General features: G+C 46.1%; 1 protein-coding gene across 1 annotated transcript in view; it reads right to left on the reverse strand.

Annotated features, from left to right (window-relative positions):
- The window catches only part of FOXO3 (forkhead box O3), an 87,907-nt gene extending 66,462 nt beyond the window's left edge, over positions 1-21,445 (reverse strand). Inside the window, exon 1 of the mRNA XM_036379890.1 lies at positions 20,500-21,445. Coding sequence (XP_036235783.1) covers positions 20,500-21,081 — 582 coding nt within the window. The 5' untranslated portion in view covers positions 21,082-21,445. The remainder of the gene's footprint in view (positions 1-20,499) is intronic.
- Positions 21,446-22,984: the final 1,539 nt, after the last annotated feature.

Here is a 22,984-nt window from a genome sequence, read left to right on the forward strand (position 1 = left end):
CCACCACCATAAAATAAAAATTCCTTTTTTCTGTATTTTGACAGTGCAGGAAAAACCCACTTTGTGCGAGCTTTCAAAAGGGTTCCCAAACGATGGATGCATGGAAAACACTACTGATCCCTCCAGAGCACCCTCTTTTCATTTTGACAATTAAACACATGAGCATAGAGTTCAGCATCGTCTGCAGCTGCAAACACTCTAGCTGAAACCTGCAAGCTACATACTTGTTCAACCAGATTCATGTTATTATCTTTTCCCTTTCCTTTCGTTGTGGCAAGAGTAACAATTTAATTAGACAGGGGAAGAAAAAAAAAAAACCCGTATTATTTATAACTACAGCGCAATACATTATTTTTAGCTAAAGGACTCTTAAGGAAGAAATAGTGCCCAGACCGATTTTCATGTACAACTTCCTGAATTTGTGATTCACAGCCAAATTTCAGGGACAAGTTTAATTTAGGTTTTGATCCTTTTGACCTTGGCACATTAGCAAGAGCTCCAGATTTAGTGCCTGCAGCTTTGCTTCTTCTGAGCTCTATAGATTTAAAGCTCAACAGGTCCACTGGCTGCAAAACCAGCAACACTTCAGAAAAGGCAGCCTTGGGAGCAACAAAGCTGTCATCCATCTGACTGTGGCTCTTGAGGAAGTTTGGGAGGTGGGGGGCATTCACCCAGACACAATGCCACACTGATAGGAGCGGGACGGATCCCGTTACGGGAACTGCGCGTCCACAAACGAGTGCCAGAGTCACAGGCTGTTCTGGGCCACGCGGCAGAGATAGCACCTACAGGCTTCAAGCTGCAAATCCACCCTCCCCAGCCACTTTTTTTTTTTTTAACCTAAACTATATTTGACTTCACTGCCAAGTATTTCAGCACAGCTGCTATTCTCAGGTTCTCCTAAAATACACACAGTAGGTACTGTACTATTGCACATACAAACATCTACCTTCCTACCACAGCTATTTGTGATTAAAATAACTTTTCTCCATTTCTGATTTCATTTCCTTTCCCTGGGCCCTGTTTTACATTGCACAGGAGGTGCTTTCAAGACCAGAACTAGCCTCTAGCATGAAATGAAGAAGTAAAATGTTAGCCTGGTTAGAAGTTTAGAATTTAATGTCCAGTTTCCCTTGTGGGTGACTATAAGCAGGACTTATCTCCGATGCCTCACAGTTTAGGGAAAAGAAAGGACTGAAAGTCAGCAATTAGCTAGGGGCTGGTGGTAGAGAGGAGCTGCCTGTCATCTGGTGGTCCCTCAGGTACCACCACTGCCCTTTCCAGTCTCTGCTGGGTTTGTTACATATGTTACTAGGGCTGGCACAGCCGGAGTCCTCTCTAAAGATCTGCCCCAACTGCAGCCATCACTGTCAAAAATTGTGCAGGTGCACAACAGCAGCACTTGGCAACGGTGGATCTTAGTCTGTCTAAAAACAAATTTCTTGGGTAAAGAACACCACACATGCTTTTCAGTTGCACTGAATTAGGATAAAATGGTGGCATAAAATTTAGCACACTTTTCCACCCTTATGGGACACTTCCATGGTTCAGGGGTTCTCTGTGATGCGATGCAAAAAAAAGAGCCAGTGGCTCCTCTGCATCTGGAAGATGGCCTCTCTGAACTGAAATCCACAGCATCACCTTCTAAACTCACCCATACGGATTGGAAAAGCAAACTCACCTTGTTTTCACCCACCCTTGCACCAGGCAAGAGGGGAGGTAAAGCATCAGCACCACAGTTAACAGTGCAGAGGAGGCTGTACACAGGAGCAGACTAAGTTTTTACTGAGCTCCAAGGAGAAGCTCTGTGAGTGGTTGGGGTGCTCCAACAGATGTTCTCAGCACCTGGTTCTTACCAGGAACACATCCCTTAGAGGCATGTGTTCCACTCAAGAGAACCTTGCTTTCAGTGCATGCATTCTTCCATAATTGAATGTGTTAAAGCCCAAAGCTTCTTCACCTCCCAAAGCTTTTACACGATTCCTAACTTCAGCATGACATTAGCTCTGGTGCTTCTGGAGGGCCAAGCAAAACCCCTCCTACTCCATGAAATATTAGGCAGGACATAGTTGACCAGCCTCATTCCTTATCCATGATCATCCTGCCTACTCAGCCAACTATTAAATAATTAACCCACACTGAGACAGAGGCTCCTTTCTGCCTTAGGGAATGGGGCCTCAAGTTTTCAGTGTGAAGCTCCTTTGTACTGAACCCAGTATGTCCCAGAAATCTTTCTGTGGGCAGCTGTACTCTGTATAAACAGTAACAAACAACAGAGATTAAAGGGGTTCATCTCCCGCTGTTAAAGACAAACAAATACAACTGTTACAAATCATTTTGAGGTGATAAGGGATTTGGGGTGAGCAAAGCTGAACCTTGACTCCAAGACCCTGTGGCACGTATCCAAGTGCAGTAAGAGGAAGCTCCCAGTGGTCCAGAAGCTGGGCCTGCAAGCCATGCCAGAAGGGCACAGCACTAGTGCTGCCAGGCTGCACTTCAGCAGCACTGCACTCCATTCTGCCTCCTGTTTGGAGTCACCTCCCCTCACTTACCAGTACCCAAAGCTGGCTGCACCAACTGAACCTTAATCCCGGGTTTTAGCACAACCCAGGCAGCCGGATACCTTCATACGTGCACACACTCAATCCGTCCTTTCCTTACACAATTTGGTAGTTTCCCTAAACAGCTGCTGCTTCCAAAGATCCCTAGCTCTCCTTCTCCTTGCTTTTAAGTTCCCTTTTATTTAGAATTCAGGCATTTACATTTCTAGGATGGGAAAAGGACATTTGTGACTAGATGTTCAAGACACCCCTATACATCAAAAATCAGGGGAGGGACAGGAGTTTAAACTAAAATACCATGATATTACTGGTCTGTGCTGCCTCTTCTTCCTGCTCCACAGCCCACTGCTGGAGGAGTGAAGCAGCTGCTCTCCCTGCTCCAGCACTGTCAGATCCCCAAGGCAGAGGAGGGTACTCTTCTTGACACCTGCCCATTTAAAACAACTGCTGGATTTGCAGTCAGAGAAAATCCCCTTCTTTGTCCTGCCCTCAAAATCAGACTGACAAGGAAGGCTGTTGGAAGATTTTTTTTTGTCTTGACTTCTCAGCAGCAAAATACACAAAACTTTTCCTGGGATTTTAATGGGATCCTTTGGATATTTCATTTAACAGACACGCTGCACCTGCAAGGCCTTCAGTTTTTCCTGGTATCTGCATGCAATACATCGCTGTTCAGGTCTCTGTCTTGTAACTACAGGACTTTGGTTTGCCATAAGGTGACAGAAAAATGCTTTATCTGATGTGCTGTGGGCCAGATTTCTGAGAGACTTTGGAAAAAGATACTCATTGGCACGGGTGACTAGACTAGGCCCATCCATTTCAGGGCCTTTGTAGGCCAGAAAGGTGCACATACATTGCAAAAAAAGAGAATTACCACAAGGTCAGAACCCAAAGTAACATGGTTTTCTTTGAATTTTTTCTACCTACTTTTCACATCTTTCTACTGAAACAAGAGGCTTACAGCATGGAGAGTTGCATCAAACAAAACTCCGCTCAAGAGCCTTATCTCAAATTCACAACATGCTAATTCAAGATTGTTACCTCTTCCATCTCCTTTCCTTGCACACTAGCAAACAAACAAAATACACAAAGGGCACATGGAGAAGCCTCAGTGCAGTACAGACAGGACAGATTTTTGATTCAACTTCAATCTCTTCACTTTCTTGTTTTCCACAGACCCTAAGAAATATGTACAATTCTTGTAGCTACATAAATTGCCCACTTCTAACTGGTGCAGGCTTCAATAGATGACCAGCAGCATGGAAAACAAAAGTTACTTAAACTTCTCCACTCTCCATAAACTCAAAGGAAAACCTCAGCTGGCAGCCAGCACGGTGCAGTACTGAGGCTGTTCCTAAACCTCAGTCCTCGGCATGTATTGCTGCAGACACTTATCTGCACTTTAAATGTGTACATTTGAATGTTTCTGAATGTGCAGAAACCAGGCAATGTAAATAGAAAACAGTTTTAACATGACACAGAGACACGGGGTAATGCTCCCCCTGCATTACACAGCTAAAGCTTCAGCCGACAGCAGGGGCTACATGACAGAAATGCTCCATCAAGCCAGAGCTACGGCTCTGCAAAACTGTAAATGATTACAGAATAATGCCCTGCAATCAAAGAACAAAATGTGTGCTGCAGATTAATCACTTTCCAAGATGGGAAAGGAAAGATAGGCTTGAGAGATAAATCTGGCTGGGGTGTTTATGCAAGCGTATCATGCTCCTTAGTACTGAATGTCCCAGAACTTAGAGAGGAAGTAAACAATGTGCTGGGGGGGCGTGCGGGGGGTGTGCGAGGGGTGTGCGTGTGCCCGCGCTCACAACCCCAAGGAAGACAGCTTGTGAAAAATGCTGAACTTTCAGTTATGAAACACCGGCGTCAGGAGTCACTTCATTGCCAGCTGTACTGCTCCTGCCTGGGAAAATCTCAAACAAGGAGCCCTTCAGACACAGCTGACGCTTCCCTCTGGCATTTCAAGCTTCCCTACAAAACTCCACAAGGATGCCCACGGACTCCTGAGCCCTCTCCCCCATGGTGCCTCAGCAACTCCAGCACATGGGCAGTGCATTTGAAGGCAGGGACTACAAGTGCTTCTGGTTGGGATTTACTTCTGGAAGCACACTCCAGCTACCTGCATTTCCAGTGTCCCTCTAGCATAAAATCACACTGCTTTTGGCTGTTTAGGCAATGCCAGCTTTCATGCACTCCTCTTTTCTCTGTAAACATATTTACATTTGTAACTCCTAACTGGCTTAACACTACACAGGCATTTCGAGGAATACTCTACCAGCCCCTGAATTAAATGCAACACACTGACAATCAATTACAAACACTGTAAACTTACAGCAATGGGTGCAGGAGAGGCTGGTGATACGGATTTAGTTCAAGGGCTGCACAGGTTTGTTGGGAAGGCTTTCTGCAAAAGCTCACCAGGGGCCTATGTCTCAGTAGACTGAGTCACCAGAGTGACACACATAACAAAAAAAGTTAGAAAATCTTCATGCTGAGAGTTTTAGTTGTCATCAATGGCTTTGGAAGAGGTAGGGACACCATGCTGCAATTCCTCACCTGAGGATGACAGTTTTATACCAAATTTATTTCCACACAGGAGCTAATAAAAATTTCCTAAAAACTAAAGTGAGAAAGAATGCTGGAGTATGCACTGCAACAGTGCTGCATTTAGGGAAAATACTTCACAGAAACCAACTACTGAGGTTCCTTCTCCCTGCAAATATCTGGCTCTGCATTAAAACAAATTAACAATATGCTACTAATAACAAGACTGTGATATAGCTGTGAGGTTCTCCTAAAGCAAAATCCTACCAATGCTAGTAATTGATTCAGCAATGTGCACCAGTGCAATGGCACAGGCGTCTCCAATTCTTGGGAACATTACATCCACTCTAATTCTCTCCCCAAGGTCACCACAACCATCAGAAAATCCCCATACATCGTGACCCAGAGCCCTGTGTCTAAACAGCCATTATCAATAGCCTGGGAAACTGAAACACTGCACCTGAAAGGCATCAGCCATCACAAGTAAACCCTTCAGCCAACCACCGTGCCAGAGTGGCTTGGGGAGCAGTGGCAGAGAACAAACTGCAGGAGAAAAAGCAGGGCGTGCTAGATTTGCCTTTGCACTATTTGTTGCAATGCGTGTTTGCATACACTTTATTGCAACGGAAAGAGGACAGGACACCCTGTTAACCTGATTAAAGTTTTGAACTTTTATCATGAAGGAACAAGAGTCTCATGGATGACACACTCTATGCCCAAGTTCTTTAATAGGTCAATACAGGGTTATTCACACCAATAAATGACTTGGTCTAGCTAGCACCACAATTCAGTATGAGTTTCTCAATCTAATTCTGATAACAAAACCACTGCCATCAGCTTCCCCAGATGTCAAAGCATTTTACCAGAACCATTAAAGACCAGGCATGAAGTCAGCATCACAGGCAGAAGGTACAAGAAACCATGAAGCAATATCAGAAAAGGTCAGCTGTATCATTATATTTTCAAGTCTAAATCTATTCATCAAGTCAGAGGGTCCTTACTGGAGGACACAGAATATGCTATGACTATGGACTGTACACTTTCATGCACTTCTATGCCTTCTATCTTTTCTATTTTTGGTGAGGTACTCAAATGTCTCCTCTCTTTTCACAGATAAGGAAGGAAAAAGGAACAGCCCCTCACACCATGGAAATAAGAGCAATTGCTACCTATACCATTAAATACTTTAGGGACAGCTCAGTAGCCCCATCAATTGTAGAATCTCAGATGCTGTTTGGTGTCTAGGTCAGGCCACAGAGAAGTAAGACATCCAGGTCTCTCTGAAACAGGACCCTCCATCTCTTACACAAATGAGCAACCTCTCAGTACCCAGTATTGGCACAAGGAACAGGATTATCCCAATGACTAAGGATTTGCACATTGACAGCACCAGGACTGCTTACCTAAGGGTGGATCAGTTAAAAATATAAACAGTGTTCTAAATTATAGGTGGTGCTGTGAGCCCCACCTACACCTTGTATTGTCCAACACTTCCTACTACAAAACCCTGTTTGTTCCTCAGCACTAATAACTTTACAAACCTGAACTGAAACTGGGATTAGAAACAGGATAAGTGTTCCAGGATAGGCAAGCAAGACACAGGAAATACACAGTCCTGGGTCAGGGGGGAAATGTGGAATGGGGAGCTGGGGAAAAAAAAAAAAAAACAGACAAGATGGACAAGCAGACCAGATATGAAAACCAGTTGTGGTGGGCAGAGGTGGGGAAGATCACAGGAAAAGGAGGGAGGAATGCATGGAGCAAGACAGGGAATCACAAGAGAAAGAGACTGGGATGAGAGAACATAGTAAGGAGCTTGGAGAGGGGAGAATATCTGGTGCTGGGACAGTGCTCATCAGGGAAGCCTATGGATACTGAGGAGGCAAAAGACACAGACAAGCACACCCAGAAGGGCGTATTTCTTTACTCAGAGCCAAGTGCAACAGCCATGGCACGGGGCCCACACTGAGAGCACAGGGGATGAGCTGAAACCCTGAGCATCCCTTGAAGGATCCAGCCCACCAAGGAGAGCGGGGGTGGATGGAGCCTGTGAGCTCCTTACTAATAACAGTGTCACAACCGGCATGAGAAGTAATTTCAAGTGTTAGAGGCAGCTTCATTTCTGACATTTTGTACTTCCCAAGCACTTAACTTTTATATTGATACTTTTTTCTGAGAAGATTTTTGGATAAATAAAAAATGCTCTTATTTAGTTCTTCTGCTTAGCCCTTCACTGTTCAGTGAAGGGCCAAGCAGAAGATAGTGAGAACTATCCACAGAGATACTCCGGTGATCTACAGTTTGCGGTCAAACCATGCAAAATCTCCCTGACAGCTCCTAGAAAATGACGAGAGCCCATCACCGGCATTGCTCAAACCCACCCACTGCCTCATGGTACTTCTAGGGAGAAAGCTGCTGACCCCCACAAGTCTGTGATCACCTAGAAGAATTTATGGTCTGATACCTGATACAATTTCCTGCAAAAAATAAGGAAAATACCACCTCTGTGGCAATGAAAAGTTTTTGTTGTTTTTTTTTTTTAAACCAAACACAGCCAACAGCCACCAACAAAAATGTAAAACCAGAAAGCAGGCACTCAAAGCTGGATAAATTTAGCAAGATGCCATGATTCAACTACAATTGAAGGAAATCCATACTTAATTTCTCAAACAACTGCTATCATACAATTCAAGCAGTGTTTTCCTTCAGGCTGAGAAGATACCAAATACACACTTATTTCTCAATTTACTACTTTATTCCTCTTTTCTTACTTTCAATTAGAGAACATTGTCATTCGACATGCTTACAAGCCTGAATAGCAATGACACGTGAGAAGTTTTTGCCAGGGTTAAGTCCCAACACAGCTGTTGGAAAAACCCAAAATGAACATTTTATCCTGGCCAAACCAGTGTTCTTTTCACTATTTATACTCTTGGATCCAGCAGCTGCAAGTGACACTACAGGTCACGTTTTCCAAAATGGACAGGGAATCTGAAGATTCTCTTCAAGTTTTGGAGGCTTCTACTTTTGGAGTTCCTACTTCTGTTCTCCCTCTCAGTGCTTCACAGCACTGCTGCACCAATGCTAATTTGCTGCAAGTTTAAGTAGAATACCAAGCTCTGGTCAGAGCAGACTTTTCAGCAAAAATTTCCATTCTTCATAAGAAAGTGCCTTTTTCCTGCTTTCATTTTTCAGCACCATAGGATCAACACTGGCTGCTCAGCTGATAATGCCCCTCTTTATTTGAAATTATTTTTCTCCTTTCACCATCCACATTCATTTAGGACTTATTCAGTATTATTCTGCCTGACACTGGTCCAAGACAGCAAATAATTTCTGTAACTGCACAATAAGCTGAGAAGACCCTAACAGAGCTGCTTCATTGTCTAAGAACCCCCTTACATATTAAAAATAAGGCTGAAAAACTTGTAAGGACGCTAGATACAGCTGTGCCTTTAACAGCTCAACCTCTCTGGTATTTTACATCTGGCATCTGGCATTTTACAAGCAGGGAAACATTTCTGCTGTACTTTGGCCTTCTGTCATCAGAGAGAGGTGGAGATTTATGCCCTTTCTCCTTCTAAATTGGACTACTTCAGTGCCCTATTTTATATTCCTCCTGACAGGTCCCTATTTTGTATAAAACAAAAAGTACTACTGTCGCTGTGTTGCATGGCAAAAGCCCTTTCCAGCTGAAAGAGAAAACTCCTGCCACCGAGTTAAGTGGCAAGATGTAACTTTGCAGTTAAAACTGCGAGGATAAAATAACTTTGCCCAGCAACATATTAATTTCCAGCAGGATTTGGTAAAATTATAATTCACTGTCCAGGAAAAGACGAAAACATTAAACATATTATACTGAGAAAGTCAAAATAGGTCATTCAATCAGCGTTATTCCCCCTTCATTTCACACATAATACAAAGCAGTTAAGTAGTTTCTCTTGCAATTAGCATCATCTTTGTCTCCTTGGTGTCTAAAATACACTGGAGATATGAAACTGCTCTGACAGTACTGCAGCCCAGGCCCTGCTTCCCACCATCACTGACTCCTCAATAAATACAAAGGTGAAATCCTGTCTTCAATTATTTCAACGATGATAATTTTCTTTTGTTATTCCAATTCCCTGGTCTATCATCTCAAACAATATGCCTTTTCCCTCTGATTAAAAAGGAGTACAGGTACACTCAGGAAGAACCCCAGCATTCTCCAGCTGCTAATGCACATCCCACTCCATCTTCCAACCAAGAACACTTGTTACCTGGCAGAGCCCTGCAGAAAGTGGGCTAGAAACAGCCTCCATGAGGAACGGTGGGGTTTTAAGAGATCTTTCCTGGATGTGAGAAGTCTGACATATGGTTCAAATGCATTTTAATTTAGAAGAATGTTGGAAAGATTTTATTTATGTTTCTAATTAGGTAAACAATATGCTTCTTCCACCTGCTTTGAGCTACCCCACTAGGCCCAGTAGACATCAGATGTCTATGAACATACATCAGGTTGATTTACACCCTACTGCTAGCTCAGAGAATCCTTCCTCCTCCCAGTCCCGTATGCCACTACCTTATGGACTACACACTTCCCCTCTTCTTTGTATGGAAAATGGCCTCACTGTTGATTTTCAAATACCTTCCTAAGCACCACAGCTCCCCTCCCCATAGCTTTATATAGTATAGTTCCTCATAAAAGATTTCTCTCCTACCCCAAGCATGCAAACCTTCTAGCACATTTTAATCAGAAGTATTTTTGCCGTGCATGAATCAGGATGCAAAAGCACTGGGGCAAGAAATAAATCTCAGCATGCCATGGGAAGTGAAAATCACACTGTCAACATCATGATGAACATAATACTAGGTCAGAGCTTTTGGCTGCTGCACAAACTAGGCTGGAAACCTCTGGCCCAACTCATGCAGAGCTCTGACATGACTTCCATTTGCAAATCGAAGATTTTACATGTAGCCCACTTATACTCAGCTGAGGTTTCAAATTCAAAAAAATGCTTCAGAATTTTTACAGCTCCTCAGTGGCAGCATCATTATCAGTGCCAATGTTCTTGTCCTACAAAGGCATAGAAGGGTCAGCAGCCTCCCATTGTAGATCTTGATGCATACTTAAAGAAGCACCATTCACTCTGAAACCTGACATCTCACACAAACGGTTTTGAGTTCCCCCATACAGTGAAACTCTCAGGCACAATAGATCATGTTGCACAAAAGCAGGGACAGCAGCTCCACGTCTCAGCTTACAAGCATCTCAGGACACGACTTGAACTGGCATCACCTTCTTGTACAAATTCCTGAAAAAAAACTTCTCTGGAAATTAGTCAAGGCTCAGAGCAGTTGTGCAGAACAAACAGTAAGTTATAGGCTTTCAGGAAACCACATCACTGCTGTCCGCACAAAACCAGTCAGCAGAAGTGGTGATAATGTGAGAACTTGTGAAACACTCACAATAAGACATTCTTTCTTGAGCACTGTTCTCACTTGTCAGATGCCAAATTTTATTTACTAAAGCATATCTAGAACTTAATACGCGAAACTGATAAATCCTCCATGAAGTATTAGCAAATATATTTACACAAGACTGGGGTTCACACAAAGTCAGAAACTTTTGATCTGGATTAAGTCTCACATTTAAAGGTATGTTTACACTGCAAATTTCAAGTAAGAAAGTGGAGTTAACCTTGGTCACAATGTGCCTTTGGAGAACTGCAATAGGTGTTTGAAGAGATAGTGTGGAGAGAAAAAACCCCAGATACAGCAGGATTTAAAAGAACTGCTGTGTGAGTACATATCAAGACAATTCAGTCCACATTTTAGACAAAACAAATATTCGGCCCATGTCCCAAAATTATTTCTTTAGAATAGTACATTTATTCTTCTGCAACCTATTTTGAAAAAAGCATAGAAACCAACACGATACAGTACGAGAAAACACTAAGTTATAAGGGCAAATTGTCTCCAGAGTCAGAGGTGCTGACTGTCTAGACTAGGAAAGCAGCTTGTATTAGATATTACTAGGCAATTAATACATTTTTAAACAAAGCTTTGTTTACTTAAGTATGACACTGTTACTAATGCTCCCTGGTCATACTCAGTCCTCACACGGGGCTCAGGCTGAGCTGCAACCAGAATTTTTGGCACTGCGGGCTTGAGTCTGTCTAGCACTAATGCAAATGTGTGCTCCTGCCTTGACACAGCCTTTAGCAGGGATGAAACTCAGACCTGCCCTCTTTACTTCATCTACCCATGAAAGCTGCACTGTCATAAACCCACATCCATGCCAACTCTTCTTCATTCCCACTCCCAGCTAAGCAGTCGCAGCACCAGGACGCAGAGCAAAGGCCCAGCAGACACATCCTGATGTTTTTGGGTGTTCCTCTATCTGTCCTCCCACAGCACTCTGTCTGCATCAGTCTTCCAACTTATCTGTGGTCTCCCACTCCTCTAGGGCTGGGATAAGCAGATGTTACCTCCCTGTTCAAGTCCTGGCAAGCAGCCAGACCTGCCCTTTTCTGCTCACATGACTCAGGAGCCAGCAAACCTCCTGGAAACTCTTTCCTAGCACTGAATCCCACCCACTGATCACAGTCCCGGGAGCGCCATGGCCTCCGCTGCTCCCTAGAGACAAAGAACTGGAAGGCCAGGGATGGGGACTCAGGCTGGTCTGAAGACAATGCAAGGCTGAGAGCTGGGTTGTGAGGAATCCCAGGCAGACCCACAGCCCAGCACAGAGTGTGAAGGCAGCCTGAGAGATAGGTGTCAAAGGAGAAAAATGGCTTCTTTGGCAGCACTCCTCCCTCCTGCTCTCATTCCAGAGCTCTCAACTGGGTTTTGGCGTGGAGACGTCAGCAGGGACCCACCCTTCACCTCAGCAGGGGCAGTGGGTGAAGGGACGGACACAGGAGTGGCGTGATCCAGTGACTCACCCCACGGAAACGCACCTGACGCGGGCAGCACTTGGGTGTACAGCAGCCCCAGGCTGCACAGGCACAGCCCTGCGCCCACAGGCCTCCTGACCCCCAAAACTGGAGGCACACACTGCAAGGGCCCTGACAACAAGCTGGCAGTGCCACACAGTGCTGTCCTTGCTTCAAGTGGTCCTTCCTCCACCAGCTCCTCCAACAATGGTCCGTGGGCTGCCTCTACACTTCTGTACCAGCATGCACCGTCCTCACACCTCTCTTTACACACAGCGAGTAGAAACTTCACCATCAGGGGAAAAATAATAAAGAAAAGCAAAATAATACCCTGCCAAATAAACATGTTCATGTGAGAACCCAGCATTCCATAATTCAGCTCTAAAGTATGTAGCATGTTGTGATAGAGCAAGCAATCCATTTAATTTGTTACCACAAATCTGTTATAAGAGCTAATTTTCACAAGGCATTTCTTTACTAGTACAAATCCACAGAAGGGCATTTCTCTGTGAGATCTTAAGAAGGTATTTGAAAAAGTATTTAAATAGCCTTTATTTTTAATAGGTATCAGCATACAGATACAGAACATTGCCCCAGTAAGCAAAGTCCACGTAGGACACACACAGACAGAGTTATGAAGAACACATCAATGCCACTAATTCCCAACCTCCCTCAAATTCCCTGCAAAACAGCATTATAAGCATATCAATCCTTGAGCAAATGTGCAAGGTAGGTGGCCCAAAGAAAGGATTCTGGCTTTGCAGGGCAAGAGGGGTTCCTCCTGGACTTCACAGCCAAGCACACCACCAGGAGAACTCTGCTTTTTGCACTCTGGCAAAAAGCAATGCTCTTCTCTAGCCCTACTGGAAGGCAGCTTCCTTGCTATTTCACCGCAGGGATGAGGCAGAGCATGGATGCAATCACTCACTTGTTCCCAACTCCTCACACTGAAATGGCAATGCTTTTCATCAGTCCTGTAGACTAATCATCTCCTCGCTGTATCCCCAGCCAAAACTGCCAGCTACAAGCCAGCCCTCTACCTCCCACTGAAGTGTAACATGCAACCCTCCCACTGGTGTTACAGGTGGAAGGATGGAGAAGGTGAAGTAGGACATAATGTCCCTGGAGGGGAAGTTTCTCCTTCCAAGACAGGAATGAGAAACTGGGATATGGGGAATTGAGGCACAGATTTTTTTTATTTTTTTTTTAATACTGGTATTTGGAAAGCTAACATGTCCTCTCTGGTTCTTACTACCCTCACAGGTTTTAGACCAATGATCTGTGACAACCTTTACTCAACACACTGCCCAGGAGATAACTTGGGTAATGTAGTTGATGAATACAGCAAGACTCCTGCTGTTGTTGGAGATCACGCTCCACTCCAGCAGTGTCCTGTTCTCAATGGCTGCAGGAGCCCTAAGGTCCATCTACCTCCTCCACAAAGAGCAGAAGATGACCTCCCCGCAAGGCACCACGGTGTGCCCCAGCAACTCCTACATACCCTCTCCAGCCTTGCACACCTGAGCTTTTCCTACTCCTTCACCCCAAAGGTGCTGGGGTCACATCACCACAGGACTCCAGATGCCCCTGCAGTTCCTGGCAGGCTGAGAAGCACGGCTCTTTCTCTGCTGCCTCAACCAGATGAGCAAGAGCTGTACCCACCACTAGCAGAAAATGCTTGGAAACACGCTAGTTTGCTTGGGAAGCTAAACTGTTGTCAAATAAATGCCAAATACACGTGGGTAAAGAGCTGATGCCTATCAGTGGTACAACTGTATCCCACAGGTACAACTAGAACATCAGGAAACTGGTACAGTCATGCAGAGAAGCACGGGATACCCCAACCTGAGTTCATCTGAAACAAGTTAGAACAAAACATCTCACTCTGAAGGAAAATCCCCTTCTGTAGACAAGCCACTTTTTAATAATAAGTGCTAAATGGACTATTCAAGCAGGTAATTAATGTTAATTAACATATGTCAGGCCATAAATTGGCTAAATGCACCTCATTTTCCAAGCTTGGTGTGTGGCAATGCTCAGGAAATTGTAACAGAACAGCATAAGTTTGTAGAAGCACAAAAAGGAGAGCAAATAAAAGGTTAAGCATAATCTTCACTTAACTCATGGTGTGCTGAGCCAGCAGTACAGAAAACTGCATGACTATGCACATTACTCGAACACTTCATTTTGCTCCTGAACCACTGCGCTACGCGCATATTGTCAGTCCCAAGAAAAGCCACACCAAAAAATCCCTGCGCTCCCTGAGTGCTGCTATCGGCCAGGCCTTTATCGGGATTGTCACTGTGTGCAGGACCCTGAACGTACCTTCTGTTCCAGGGCCTGGCCAAGCTGTGCCCCTTTCCAGAGCCAATTTGAAAATAGCAGTTTTCCATGGCAAGAGGAACAGATCAGCAACAGGGAGGATGCTCAGAGCATGCATTTCTCCAGACAGAGTACCTCCAAAAGAGGAGGGCTCCTTGCCTCTAAAGCAAACTAATATTGCCATTTTGTAATGCTGCCCTTGGGCACATTTTCTGTGACAGACAGAGTAGTAAAGTAAGGCTTTTTTAAAAAGTGAGAGAGAAACAAGAACATGCAGAGACTTTAGTCTAAGTAGCAACTTGCATTAGGAAACACTTTCAGTTTCTCCTTTGGCAATTCGCCACTACACCAAGACTGAGTTTAATTGCATTGCAAATAAGAAACAATCCTCACAAAAGATTTTCCATACTTCCACGCAAAATAGCTGGCTGCCAAAATCTAGCAGGGCACCTTTAGGAGGCTGCCACCTAGAGAAATGCTTTGGCTGCTTATCCTCAATTTTCCCTATCTCCAAGGCAATCCCTTCGGCCTCCCTTTGAAGCCAGCACACCCATTGTAGTTTTCTGGGGTGGTTTCACACTTGTTCACCCCGTGCACCCCAGGCGAGCTGGCTGAAACCCACCCAGCCGCTGCGGGAGGATGCAGGGGGGCTGCCCCAGAGCTGCCTACCTTCCACTCTGGGCTGCTGCTTTGTCCACATCAGCACAAAGAGCTTTCACAAAACCACACAGCTAACCCTAATCACTCGCCTTTCTAAATGCACCAGCACGTGCCCAGCCTCCCCTAATCTCCCAGGATTACAGCAAAGTAGTGTAGCACCACCAAAATGACCCGAATACAAAATGGCCTCGAGAGTAAGACACCGCTCGCTTCACCAGGACAACACCGAGCAGAGGCAGGATGTCCCAGGGCAGGAGTGCCAGGACATTTCTCCTCCCCGGCCTCAGTCTCAGACAATGTTTGTTCAAGCCAGTACAATACATCAGATATTGCTGCCACTAAGGTGATTTAATTTTTACTGGCATTAACTGGGTGCTTTCAAACACACAGGTAAGAGGAGAAGCCAACCTCTGACTCTCAAGCTTCCTATTTTAAATATGCACAAATTTTAAATATGTACAAATATTGACACTAATCGATCTATTATAGACAATGTCAATTGCTGCATGACTGTTTTAGGTAACCTTCTGTCTCTGAACAATGGAGGGACATCGATTCCAGCATTTATCATGCAGGTCTACCTGGCAGTGATAACTATCCAGCAATATCACATCATCATTGATTGGAAGTTTCTCATTCACATCAAAATTTGAGTTCATCAGAGCCTGTGATTCTTACCAGCTGAACACATTCACCAAGGTGATGTGTTTCTGTCTGCATTTAACAAGTCCTTCAGCAGAGGTGCTCCTCACTGTCACACTGTGGACCAAACAATTAGAGTGATTCTGGGAGAGCTACTTACTTGGTCTCTCTCTCACTGCTCTAATAGCTGTCACCTGCCTGCATGAGCTGGGGAAAAGTGAGATCTCTGATGTACACTACAGATATGAAATAACAATATGTGCTAATACCTACAAATGGTTTCTACTGGAAAGTTTAAAAAGTCATTTGTTACTGTGCTACTACAGTATACTCCTCTTTGATGAAAGACATTTGTTATCTGATGGTTTCAACCGCTGGAACCACACATCTCTTACACTGCTCAGCACAAAAGTCACTTACAAATGTTTCTGAGTATTTTGTTAAAGCACAACATAGTAAGGCTTTGATCAGGTAAGATGCTTAAGCAGCAAGTTTAAGCACACAAGTAATCCCAGTGAAGTCCCAAGGATCCATTCACGTGCTTAAATCCATGCTCTCCTTGGTAGGTCAAAACTTAAAATAATCAGGCTACAGCTTGTAACTCAAACCCTTCTGTACAGATGAATAAGGCAACACAAAAATATATTTAAAAAATAATAGAAGGTTGAAAAAAATATTCCTGCTAGCAGTTAATTGGGAAACAGAACCTTTAAATAAATAAAAAGAAGTTTAGAAGTCAATAGAGGAAAAAAAGAAACTGACGCAGACTCCAGTTTATGTTGCCACTCCTGATGAAGACATTGTGTGTCAGTCTGAGGAAGGAGAAGTAAGAAGAAAGAGTGTGGTGTTACTTCCTTCTCACATCTTTGCAAGAAGATGATAAAAAGAGTCCGACACATCTTGCATATCAGCATCTGGCTAACAGATTTAGACATCTGTCTACATCACTGGCAAATTTCTCAAGCCTTTTCAAGTCTCAGTAATTAAAGAAGAGACTCATGCATTTGGTACACCAAAGGGACTGCAGCCCTTTGGTACATACTGGCCAATAAAACATGGTAAGAAATGTACAAAGTTTACAAAAACCTCCCCTTCAAAGTAAATATCCCAGCAGCGAGTGTTTATCTTCTATGGGGAAGAAGAATACAACAGGTGGAAAACAGAATAGGCTTCTGATATGAAAAACAATTCAAAGCAAATCAGCTACATTTAAATTTGGGAACTGCTGGTATCTCTGTATAAAGGATGAGACTCATAGTCTTGCCATATCTCTTAGCAAAGAGGAAAATAGTCCCCCTAGTGTACTCTCCATGTAGAAAAGACTGTTTCAAAAGATAGTGCTCAAGAAATTACAAAATAACATTGTGGGAAGAGGTATGGAATTACTTAAACTGTAGTGAAACTGGGCATCTCTACTATGTACACAGACCAAAAGGTTTTCCAGTTTCTTATTTCAAGATTACTGAGGGAAGTGAGTGCTTCACCTTAAATACCTGCAAGATAAAACTTGGTTTTTAAGTCAGCACACTAGTTTTGTGACTGCAGGACTTCGATTGGGTAACAGATACCTGAATGAGGAAAGATCTAGTCATCAAGGAGCTCTGTGAAGTACCTGGAACAGTCACCTGGCACAGTGAATTTCACAAGGGTGAAACCAGCTCACCCTCGGATCTGTTCCCCCCTCCGGTGATGACGAAGATAAATACCGACCTTCCCTAAGTATTCAAGACAGAAGCCAATACCGGAACGTGCATGGAAACCCTCTCCAGTGGTCTGGAAGTGTATGGGATTGTACCAACCGGGGCAGCCCGTGGCACACAGGAGTGTCAGGAGTGCGGCACCTCTGCAGCACTGCACCGTACACCACTGCCCCAGTCAGCTTCAGGCACTATTAGCTTAGCCAATGTCCCACCGGGGCCAGGGGGAGGGGGAAGCAAAGGAGATTGTTGGGGGGGTGTATTGGGCAAACCTTATCCGAATTACCGGAAACGTAATATATGCCTTCCTAACCACATCTGAAATATTCACTTCTGCTTTAATGCCCTAGCCAGGAAAAAAAAAAAAAAAAAAAGAAAAGAAAAAAAAGTGATAGTTGTAACTTTAATTTACAGCTCTTAAAATAATTGTTTGAGGAGAATCATCCTGGCTATATTTACAGATTATGGTGTTCAGCACATCTCACTTGAAACAGTATTAATATTTCATATATAATAATACATAAGGTAATAAGACCAAGTTCTCTTTTTCCCTTTGTTTAAAATAACAATTTTCCCACTCAGTGGCAGAGCAGAATATTGTTAAATGGGCTTACTGCCTTCAACAATTAATTTAGCTGTGTAAAAATATTCTAAATTAAGATGAAAGCCTTCTAACACAGAACTATCTTCTGTTAATTTAAAGTCTCGGTGTAACTAGCGATCTGAAGAAGTCTAATGTGAAAAGCTGACATTAGTTCCTGAAGAGTTGTATTCATTACCTGTAAAGGAAACAAAGGTGGTAATTAAGATATAATGTCTTCTAACATCAGGAGACTAAGATGGAGTCCCCATATAAGAGTGCTGCCCCTGCACAAATTAAGCTACTCTCCAGCCGAGAAACTGAAGTAGTCCTCTTCTGAACATATACGCACTTGAAAAAGAAATCCTAGCCTTGCTAAGGAATTACATTTTCCAGTTTTAGATGTCTGGCAAATTATTATTCTTAGCTCCTGACCTCCCCTTTGCCCCTTCCAGCATGCCCCTACCACCCACACACAACTGCACCCACTGTTAACGTGACCGAACGCCTTACCCTAACTTCAGAGATGGCTCACAATCATCAGAGACAGAATTTGCTGCTACCAGTGTGCCTGCATCTCCTGAGAAAGGTCATCCTAAAGGCTTATGAGAAACTTCTGAACTAAATTGTAACAGAAGAATCTCAAGGGATCCAAATTTTTAACATTTTAATTAGCTCCAAGTACCAGTTAATGCTGCTTAGCAAAGGAATCAATATCAAATTAACAGTACAAATTGTCAGAAAAATTGTGATGGTATTAAGGATACTAATCAATGTAAGCACTTCATATTATGGCCCAGATTCTGCTTCTGCAAAAGTGAAAAGGAGTTTTGCCACCAAATTCAAAACAGTGTCAGCCCTGCTGTTAGGTAAATCTTCGTTTGAATCAGATACTGAGAATTTACTGAAAATTCAAAGTACCAGATAAAAATGCTGGATTTGTCATCACAGCTGACATCTAAAGCCACTGCTTCTGTGTGGAACCAAACAACTTACGAAGGCACAGGCTGTCATTGGAAGATGTAACCCTTTATCACACTCTGCATCACACTTGTAAAGTCAGATCAAAATTCAACACCTAATACAGACACAAAAGCTGTAAATAGAATGTGTGGTTTTAAAAGCCTTGTCTTCAACTAGCTATGCCAGAGATAAACTTTGTGTTTGTATTTTCCCCAGCCTGAGACAAGTCTGTCAACTAAATATTTCCTCTCCTGTGTTTCATTTGGAAGGTAAAAATCATACAGCTACACTTCAATTCCTAGCACCAAGTCCTACTCAGGCACCAAAATACAAGACAGGGCTGCTAGTACAGAAACTGCCAGAAATGTTTCATCTGTACAATATTTCTGACCAACTTGTATACTGAAAGTTATCACCTGATCCAACCTAGATAGATTCAAAGACAAAATTTAATTTCTCTGTAAAAGCATTGAACTTGCTGGCAAATTCACCTTCAGTCATCCACACAAAAACTCAGTGTCAGATGCAGCTAGTATCGGCCCTCAGCAGCAACTGAACCTTGCCGGGATTTCCTTCTGCAAACAGTATCGGCGTCAAGCAGCACCTGCATTTCTGTACAGCTGCAAGTACGTGACATTTTGGCATCCAACAGACGCTGACAGATGAATAGGAAAACGAGAGGAAAAAAAAAAAAGCAGCTCTGGAAATCACTTCAAATGTGCTTTACGTGCAGTTCTGGCTCCTGGTAGGCCTTATAAGATTCTTTCTTGAGGGTAAAACCCTGCCTGCCTGCAACGTGCTTTTGCACGTGCTGAGTAAACAAGCCACAAAACCAGATTTTATTTTTTGCCCCCCTCACTTATTAAAACGGTAGTACTCTTAGCTGCTCACTGTCGCAGTGCTGGACAGAAAATGCTGGGCTATCAGTAGACGGTGCTCTCATACACTGGCAAGGCAGGAATCGCACACCAAGCATTCCAGGGGCTGAACAGCCAATAACTCCATGCTTTGATTAACTTTATGAAGAAATGTCAAAACCCGAATTTCCCTCTACGGCCTTTGAGGAACACATAGGCAAAAAACTGCGGGTTTCCTTGACAAAAAGAATAAAGTCGTTCTGTATTTGAGCTTTGAGACGCAGACTGAGCATACATAAAAGCAATTCTGCTCTTTTCCAGCATGAGTTACCTCTGGTGTTACCATAACTTTAAAAAAAAAAAAAAAAGGCAAAACAAAACCCACACACGTTATAAATATTTTTCATTTTTCTTTCTCTCTCTCCCTCTCTCTTTCCTGCTTATGTGCTCGTGCATCACAAAACTCAACTCCGCTCCGGAGTGTACTCTGCCCTCAGAGTCAATAGCCCTCACCGCCCGTACACAGCAACAGGAAAGAGACAAAACTTTCCATAATCTCTCTCTTAAAAAAAAGCAAAGCCGACAGGACGACCACCATCAGCACGACCAGCACCAGCGCCCGGCGGGCTGCTGCGAGCCGCCAGCACCCCGCTCCGCGGCCGCATCCTCCACGGGCAGCCCGCCCGTCCGTCGGGGCGGCGCGGCGGGAGCGCCGCAGGCCCCGGGACCCCGCCTCACCTTCCACCCGGCCGAGCTGTTGCTGTCGCCCTTGTCCTTGAAGTAGGGCACGCAGCGGACCATCCAGTCGTAGATCTGGGAGAGAGTGAGGCGCTTCTCCGGGGAGCTCTCGATGGCGCGGGTGATGAGGTCGGCGTAGGAGAGGTTACCCCACGCGTTGCGCCGCGACGAGCACTTCCTCGGCGCCGCCGCCGGGCCCCCGCTCAGCCCCCCGCCGCCTGCCGCCGCCGCCGCTCCCCCCGGCGAGAGGCTCGGTCCCTCCGGGCCGCCGCCGGGCAGCGGGGCCAGCAGCCGCGCCGCCTCCTCCGGCACGGCGGTGGTCGCCGCCGCTTCTCCGGCCGCGGGGGCCGCGCTGCCGACGGTCATGGCCGAGCCGCCCCCCTCCTCCTCGTCGTCCTCCTCCTCGGGGATCATGGAGGCGGCGTCGGCGGTCGACTCGCCGGCGGGCTTGGCTGGGCTGGCCTGCAGCTCAGGCCTCTGCAGGGGCCAGGTGCAGGAGCGGGGGCGGCTCTGCGGCTCGAACTCGGGGTCCAGCTCCACGTCCAGGGGCGAGAGCGGGGCGGGGGGCGACGCCTCTGCCATCTTGGCCTCCCCCACGGGCGGCTGCGGGGCGCTGCGACGGGGCGGGCGGGCGGCCGCCGACCCTGCTCCTCCTCCGCCGCCTCCTCGGTGCCGACGGGAGCCTAGCAGGCGGGGGGCTGCCAGGCGGGCATGCCGCGCTCCGCTAAGGGCTGGCCGGCTCTCCGCTGCGCTCCGAGCTCCGCTCCCCGCAGGCGATGCGCACGCCGAGGCTGGGAGGCGGGGGGAGAAGGGGAGGGAGAGAGGAAAAAAAAAAAAAATCAGATTAGGAGCCGGAGCGGCCGCGGCAGCACGGGCCGGGCGGTGCCGGAGTTGCCCGCCGCGCTGCCCTCCGCGGCGGCGGAGCGGCGGCCGCTCCCGCGGTGCGTGTGTGCGTTTGTTTATGTTTCACTCCATGCGGATGCAGAAGTAGCTCCGGCGGGAACCGCGCTGTATCCAGCCGGGAGAGGACCCCCTCACGCCCCCGGCGCCTCTGAGCTCGCTCCTCGTCGCTTCCGCAGATATCTTGCCTTTTGGGGGGGTGGTCCTTCGCGCCCTCCGTCGGCAGGAAGGCAAGGAGAGCAGTCCTTCGGGTTACGCCGAAGACTTTTTCCTTCTTCAAAACGCCCTAAAGGGAGCCGAAGTCTTAGCATACATCCAGCTGCACACTAGCGTAAACCTGTCACTTTGCGGTGCCCCCAAGCCACGCGCAAGCAACCCCCCAAAATCTCACAGCCGGCGGAGCAGGGGGCAGGAGAAGGCCAACCCGGGGGCTGGTCGGTTCAAAAAAAAAAAATTAGTAATAAATCCTCCTTCTTGCAGGGAAAAAGCAAACACAACGGGAACAAATCAAATCGCCAGTCTTCCAACAGGTCCAGTAGCTTTAAGCCCTCCCTAGGGCTGCCAAAGAGAATAGGTTTTGTTCCAGCACCAACACCACATTCATAACCTCCTTGCTCCTGCTGCTGCCATCTTGACAGTTTTTCCCCCCTTCACTTAAGTCATTTAAAAAGCGCAGGCAGACGAGGCAGGGAAAGCCACATCGGGAGGGGCGGGAGGCGGCAGGGGGGGTGCTGGATCGAGAGCCACCTCCACAACCGGCAGCAATCGAGATCCGAATTCACGGGAGGAAGAAGCAGCGCTGCTGCATGGTTCCTGCTGCTCCTGCGCCTTCAGCTCCAAAGAGCCTTCCCTTTAAAGGCGAAGGATAGGAAAACGGCAGAGCGCCCGCTCCCCCTGCGAGCAGCCGGCGAGAGGCAAGCGATCCGCCCGCGCCCAGCCCGTCCGCCGCCGCAGCCCGCCCGAGCAGCCTGTCACCCTGCTCGCCGCCGACTTCCACATCCCTCCTCCTAACAACCACCGGCAGCAACACAAAGTTATAGACACACGCAGGGAGGCTCAACCAAACCGCACGGCTCGGCACGGCCCGCCCACGGGCGGGCGGCGCCGCGCTGGAGCCGCCCCAACGGGGCGGGAGCGGCGGGATGGGGGGAGCCGCCGGAGCTGGGCGGGCTGGAGAAGCTGCCGGTACCTGGCGAGGGCAGCGCCTCTCTGCTCGCCCTCCCTGCGGCTGCAGAGCCCTGTCCGGCCGGCCCAGGGGAAAGCGCTCAAGCCTCTCCAAGTACCCGGTAAATCTCTCCGAGGGTTGTATTAGGCCTCTTTATTTTCTGTACTTGTTTTCACTGGTCATAAATTATTGGTGTACGAGCTATTCTGGTAAACTTTAAAATATAGACTAATTTAGTAATTCTTTGTAAACTTTCACTCTGCCTTTGGGTGATGCCAGGACCATGTTCAGACATGTCCACACGTGAATATAGTGCTGCTGCACCTCCTCCTTGGAGGCCATGCCCTAGCAGAAAGCCCTCCAAAGTAGCTCGCTTGAAGATGTTAATTGTGGGTTAAATAAAGGGATGACCCACAAAAC

This window comes from Molothrus ater, chromosome 3 (assembly GCF_012460135.2).
Source record: "Molothrus ater isolate BHLD 08-10-18 breed brown headed cowbird chromosome 3, BPBGC_Mater_1.1, whole genome shotgun sequence".
In the NCBI taxonomy this organism is placed as follows: domain Eukaryota; kingdom Metazoa; phylum Chordata; class Aves; order Passeriformes; family Icteridae; genus Molothrus; species Molothrus ater.